Here is a 6,000-nt window from a genome sequence, read left to right on the forward strand (position 1 = left end):
ATTATTTAAACCAACTGTTAACTGTATATTTCTGTACATTTAAGTATTATTATTCATATACCACATTCATTGACCTTGTTTATAGGTAATTTCATTGTTTGATCACATTAAAATGTACCTAATTTAATGTTTAAAAGCACTTGAAAAAGGCAAAATCCCATGTAAAATTAGGGCAACAAACTGTATTCTCATTTCTGAAAATAACCGTATTTTTATGAGAAAGTTATTTTCTGTTATTTTCTGTTATTATTTTGGCGCCCCAGCTGCCGGAATATTACTGTTTTTCTAGGATTTTTTTTTTTTTTAACAGTGTAGAGTATTTTCAGGTAGAATAGGAGGCAGAGCCTTCAGTTTTCAGGCCACTCTTCCATGGAACCAGCTTCCAGTTTGGATTCAGGTAGCATACACTATCTCTACTTGTAAGATTAGGTTTCTTTTCATTAAAAAGGAGTTTTTCCTTCCCAGTGTTGCCAAAGTGCTTGCTCATAGAGAGTCATATAATTGTTGGGATTTTCTGTGTATGTATTATTGTGTGATTTACCTTACAATATAAAGCACCTTGAGTCGACTGTTGCTGTGATTTGGCGCTTTATAAATAAAAAAATTAATGAACTGCAAGTGGCTTCTTGAACCTTGATGGTGGGTATAAATGGCTGCATCTGTGTGATGACAGTGCAGCAGTGAGTGACGTGAGGGTATATTGGCAGCTTAAGTGTGCTTTGGTTGTAACTGTATGTCTGCTTTAGCTCTGGGAGAGCTACCATGTTCAGTGTTTACTTTGATGCTTGCCGTATAAACACTTGCTTGCTTAAATTGCTGCTTAATTTAGAATTATATAACAAGGAGACAGACATGAAACTGCTTGTTAGTCAATTACTCCATGAATTTGGACCCTTTGAAAATAGGGAATTTGTATATTATAAAAATATATTTAATTCCTTTACAGCTAATGCAACAAACCCTCAAAAACTCTTTGTTTAAAAGCTGAAGTTGTAATGCTGAAAATCAATGACATCTTAATTGTTTAATTAATAATCCACTGTGTTGGACTATACAGGAAAACTACAAAAATTGTCTGTGAACGAAAAACCATGGAACTGCTGTTTGTCATATGGTAAAAGTTCATACTATGAAAACCAGCCGGTGTTGAACACCATATTTCAAACAGGAAATGACACTTTCCTAAAGTATGCTGCAAAAAACATGGAATAGGGTGGTATAATGGAAACAAAGGTCAACTAGAACATGGGTTTTAGATTGCCAGGGAAGACTAGATTGGTCTTCCTTTACCAAACTATTTTTTTACCGTCATTTATGTTGTTTACTAACAGTCCAGACACTGAGCTTAACATATAGACGTCAGTTGACACGTGATCAAACTCCCTAAATAGAACATTCTGTGTTGTTTGTGGTTGGCCAATCAAACACAGTCATCTTTGAACAGCAAAGTGAGGCTGAAGAATCTTTTCATTCAGCACCAGAGTGTGAACACGATGGCATCAGCACAGTTTGTCTTCTATCTGACTGTGTTCTTGGGGGAAATGGGTGAGTTTTTTAAAACTGGAGCATGAAACTTTTTCCGTCCTTCCTTGTGTCTAAAATGTTCATTTGCGTTCTTTCATTTTATTTCAGCTCACACAAATGACCTCAAATTCTCCTTGTCTCTTCATCAAGAAAGACATTTTGTATCAGCTAATACTGGGGACGATGTGACTCTGCGCTGTTTCTATGAAGGTAACGATGTGGCAAGGTTTTACTGGTATAAGTTACATTTGGGAAAGGAGTCAAAGCTCATTTCCTCATTTGTTCTCAACAAAGTGGACACCCAACCCACGCTTCATGATGAATTCAACACTGATCCACGATTCACAGTGAATACTGAAAAAGGCAACATTGACTTAAAGATAGAAGATCTGGACATTTCAGACTCCGCTACTTACTATTGTGCAAGCAGCTATGGGTACATGTTTGCATTTGCAGAGGGTACTGTCATTGATGTAAAAGGTTCAGGGTCGAACATCCCAACTTTAGTGCAGCAGTCAGCATCTGAGACCATCCAACCAGGAGGCTCTGTGACTCTGAACTGTACAGTACACACTGGGACCTGTGATGAAGAACACAGTGTTTACTGGTTCAGAGACTCTGAAGATTCTTTCCCAAGAATCATTTACACCCATGGAGGCAGGAATGATCAGTGTGAGAGGAAACCCAACACACAGACACACACCTGTGTCTACAACCTGCCAATGAAGAGCCTGAATACGACTCATGCTGGGACCTACTACTGTGCTGTCGCCTCATGTGGACACATACTGTTTGGAAACGGGACCAAGCTGGAGTGTGAGTAACTGTTTTGTTTATATATTACAATCTTACATAGCAGCAAGCTACAGGATCTATAATATTTCCTGGTGTCTGTCCACAGATGAGAGGAACTGTTGTGTCTTTGTGTATTTCTTGAGTGGAGCGTTGGCATTCACCACACTTCTGAGTCTTTTAATGGCTTTCATATTGTATGTGACCCACAAGAGAAACAGCACTAAACACGCAGGTACTGCAACCTTTATTGTTATTGACATTATCTAATCAGTACTGACACAGCTTTACAGTAAGAACATTTTATTTGTTTTTCTTCAGAGTCTCGTTCAAGAATTCTTGTTTCTTCAGCAGTCGCACAGGTAATTTTTTTGGGGGGGTTAACGTTAAAATGTTAACATAACCAGAACATTTTGGACTCAGTTTGTTTTCATTTTTTTTATTTTATTTTGAGCAATTTTAAATAATTTTGCATTTGATATTTTATAATCAGGTTGCTCAAAATGAAGAAAACATCCATTATGCCGCTTTGAAGCACCACAAGGCTGACAGACCAAGAAGACTGAGAAACAACAGCAAGGCTGAATGTGTCTACTCAAGCATAAAGCAATAGAAGTGGACGTGTTTCTTATCTATATCAATACTTTAGATGTCTTTAAAGCGTTTGTTGTTTGTTTGTCTGTTCATAAGATGAGCAGTCCAGCTCTGTATCAGTCTCTACCAAATACAAAACAGTTTTTGCTTTTAACATAGGTAAGAGTTTTGAAGCTGGACTGGAGGTCAGAGTTAGATCACATCAAGTGTAGCGAAGGTTAATATGACTTTTAACTGATGATGCTTAGATTCATTCACTTAATTCCACCCTTATTCCATTATAATTTCTAAAAAAAAGACAAGAGGATACAAATCAGCCACAACATCTCATGAAACATCTGCTTACATCTTGTGAAATTCAGTTATGTATATTCACAAAGAGCAGTAAATGTCAGAGCAGCAGGAGCCCAGATCGACTGATCGCATTCTGTACACTAAGAAAATCTAATATAAAGTACTGTTATGTGTGCAGAGAATCTGCATCGGGCAGTGTTTCATAGTCATGACTTAAATCCATTTGCATTGGAAAATATATTTAAAAAGGATGATAATTTTTCACTACAAAAGTTCATGGACGAGTTAAAGGTATTACTGTTATACATGACCTGTATTTTTACATAGATGAAAATAGAACCTTCCCAAATTTAGGATTTGTTTTTTTTACATGGTTACATTGGGCACTGATTATATTGGCGTTGGTGCATGTCGTATGTGATCAGCTATTGAACATGTGCATTTTATTCTATTAAGCCTGGTGAGCAGTTTTGTTCTGCTCTGTTTTTGCTTGTTTGATGTTTTTGTTTACATTTCAAAAGTGGAATTATTAAAAGAAATGTAAAAATACAGTTAACAAAAAAAAATTCCATTTAACACTGTTTTCATAAAGCTGCCAAACACAATGTTTGAGAGCATGAATGTAATAAATTTTTGACATTGTGTTTTAGAACTGTAATCTTCTACAATCTTTCTCATTACTTTTACCATATTAACATTCAGATTTAGGACTTGATATTGCTTTATATGCACTATATGGATTCAAATATGGGGCCAACTAAACATTGCTGCAGGAGCTGCTCATCCATGGAAATACATGCCACAAAACTCCCAGTACGCATTTGTTCTGTCAGCATTAATGCTAGACTAGGATTCAGAGGTGTGGACTCGAGTCACATGACTTGGACTCGAGTCAGACTCGAGTCATTAATTTTATGACTTTAGACTTGACTTGAAAAAATGTTCTAAGACTTGTGACTTGACTTGGACTTTTACACCAATGACTTGGGACTTGAATTGGACTTGAACCGGTTTACTTGAAAAGACTTGATATTCTGGGATTCTGGGAACTCGTGGCAAGCGGTACTAGCGCACGCAGGCTTTCAATTAAAATCAGTTATACAGCGATAAAAAGAAACACAAAAATGTCAAGAAGCCGTTGTATTATTAACTGCAATAGCCGGTCGCATGACAGCCACGGGAAGCCGACGGGTAAAGAGATCGGTTGTTATCGGATTACGTCGTTGAAGAGAAATTGTTCGAGCCATGTTTCCGAAGTAACAAAGAGGCGACTGGATTGCAGCCATTTAAAGACCAAATATAACGTCCCAGAACACTCCAGCTCACAGGTTAGTCTGCTCCAAGCATTTACACGAAGGTCAGTCTGCTGTTGTAGTTAATACGCAGAGGTGGGACCAAGTCATTGTTTTGCAAGTCTCAAGTAAGTCTCAAGTCTTTATCCTCAAGTCTCAAGTCAAGTCTCAAGTAATGTCAGGTAAGTCAGAGTCGAGTCTCAAGTCACTGGTGTAAAAGTCCGAGTCAAGTCACAAGTCTGAAACTTTGAATTTCAAGTCCTTTCGAGTCTTTAAAAAAAAAAAAGAAAAAAGAATGTTGCAGTTATATGCTAAATGTAAATATTAGACCATGTAATTTTTAAATCTGTGTTTTTCTCAACACATGACAAAATAGTGAACTTAGAAAATATACACAAATTGTGAAATTGCACCTCTTTAAAATGCAGCTCAATTAAACTTAGCTCCAAGAATAATTTTCACCGACAGTTCTGTGATAAGCTGCATGTTATTCTTGGATGCGGTTGTAGGACTGGCTTTAAAATCGCATGACAAAAATATCATACACATTAAAAAAACTGTATCACCAACGTAGCCTGGACAACATTTGCTAGTTAGATGAAGTCAGCTATCTCATCGTAGCATATTTATATGCATATTTATAATCATACGGTTCTTGGAGTGAGTGCATACACTCATGAAGTTTAGTAACTTTAGGTCACTGCAACAAGCCCAGGTACAGTTTACCGACAGATGGGTGCAGGACCTTGAAATGCACCGTGTAGAACGAAAGACCATCGTACGTATCATAAGTTTACCAGTCTCACAAATCGTCGTCATAAATACACATTCGTTAACCGTTTATTAATAGGACCTTTGAGCTCAACGGTAATTAATTAGTAGTGGAAATAATTTCTGGTAGCATCACAGAAATGTAGCAGTGACAACAATATTGTATGCTGTAATCGTACTGGGCAATTAGTGATACAAAAAACCTGTTTTATCCTGTGAATAAAAGTATATGTTTTTGTCAATGTACCATAATAACAGAAGCGAAACGCAATATTGTGTCAGGACAATTCACTATTTATGCACAATAAATAAAGGAGCATAGCGTGACAATTTCTGTTCAGCGCCAGACTTGCTTGTAACCTATATCACTAATTATGTTATGAAAATGACGTATTAACTACTAAAAAACACTGACCTTCGTGTAAATGCTTGGGGCAGACTAACCTGTGAGCTGGAGTGTTCTGGGACGTTATATTTGATCTTTGAATGGCTGCAATCCAGGCCATCCGTCGCGTCTTTGTTACTTCGGAAACATGGCTCGAACAATTTCTCCTCAACGACGTAATCCGATAACAACCGATCTCTTTACCCGTCGGCTTCCCGTGGCTGTCATGCGACCGGCTGTTGCAGTTAATAATACAACAGCTTCTTGACATTTTTGTGTTTCTTTTTATCGCTGTGTGACTGATTTCAATTGAAAGCCTGCGTGCGCTACTACCGCTTGCCACGAGTT

The 6,000-nt window shown here is 37.4% G+C and overlaps 1 protein-coding gene across 2 annotated transcripts; it reads left to right on the forward strand.

Moving 5' to 3' along the window:
* The first annotated feature begins 1,490 nt into the window (after positions 1-1,490).
* On the forward strand, positions 1,491-2,929 carry LOC147336125 (uncharacterized). 2 transcript variants are annotated; one of them, XM_086287628.1, is made up of 5 exons: positions 1,491-1,545; positions 1,633-2,338; positions 2,388-2,551; positions 2,638-2,678; positions 2,810-2,929. In XM_086287628.1, exons 1-5 carry the CDS (start codon positions 1,494-1,496, stop codon positions 2,927-2,929), a joined length of 1,083 nt encoding a protein of 360 aa, XP_086143754.1. In that variant the 5' UTR covers positions 1,491-1,493. The 2 variants fall into 2 exon arrangements, with proteins under 2 accessions (XP_086143754.1, XP_086143753.1); XM_086287627.1 differs by lacking the exon at positions 2,638-2,678 and having other exon boundaries at positions 1,494-1,545; positions 1,633-2,344; positions 2,433-2,551; positions 2,808-2,929.
* Positions 2,930-6,000: the final 3,071 nt, after the last annotated feature.

This window comes from Aulonocara sp. 'chitande type north' Nkhata Bay, linkage group LG3 (assembly GCF_057382095.1).
Source record: "Aulonocara sp. 'chitande type north' Nkhata Bay isolate Kocher_YH1m ecotype deep benthic linkage group LG3, A_spYH_male_GT1.1, whole genome shotgun sequence".
NCBI classification, from domain to species: Eukaryota; Metazoa; Chordata; class Actinopteri; order Cichliformes; family Cichlidae; genus Aulonocara; species Aulonocara sp. 'chitande type north' Nkhata Bay.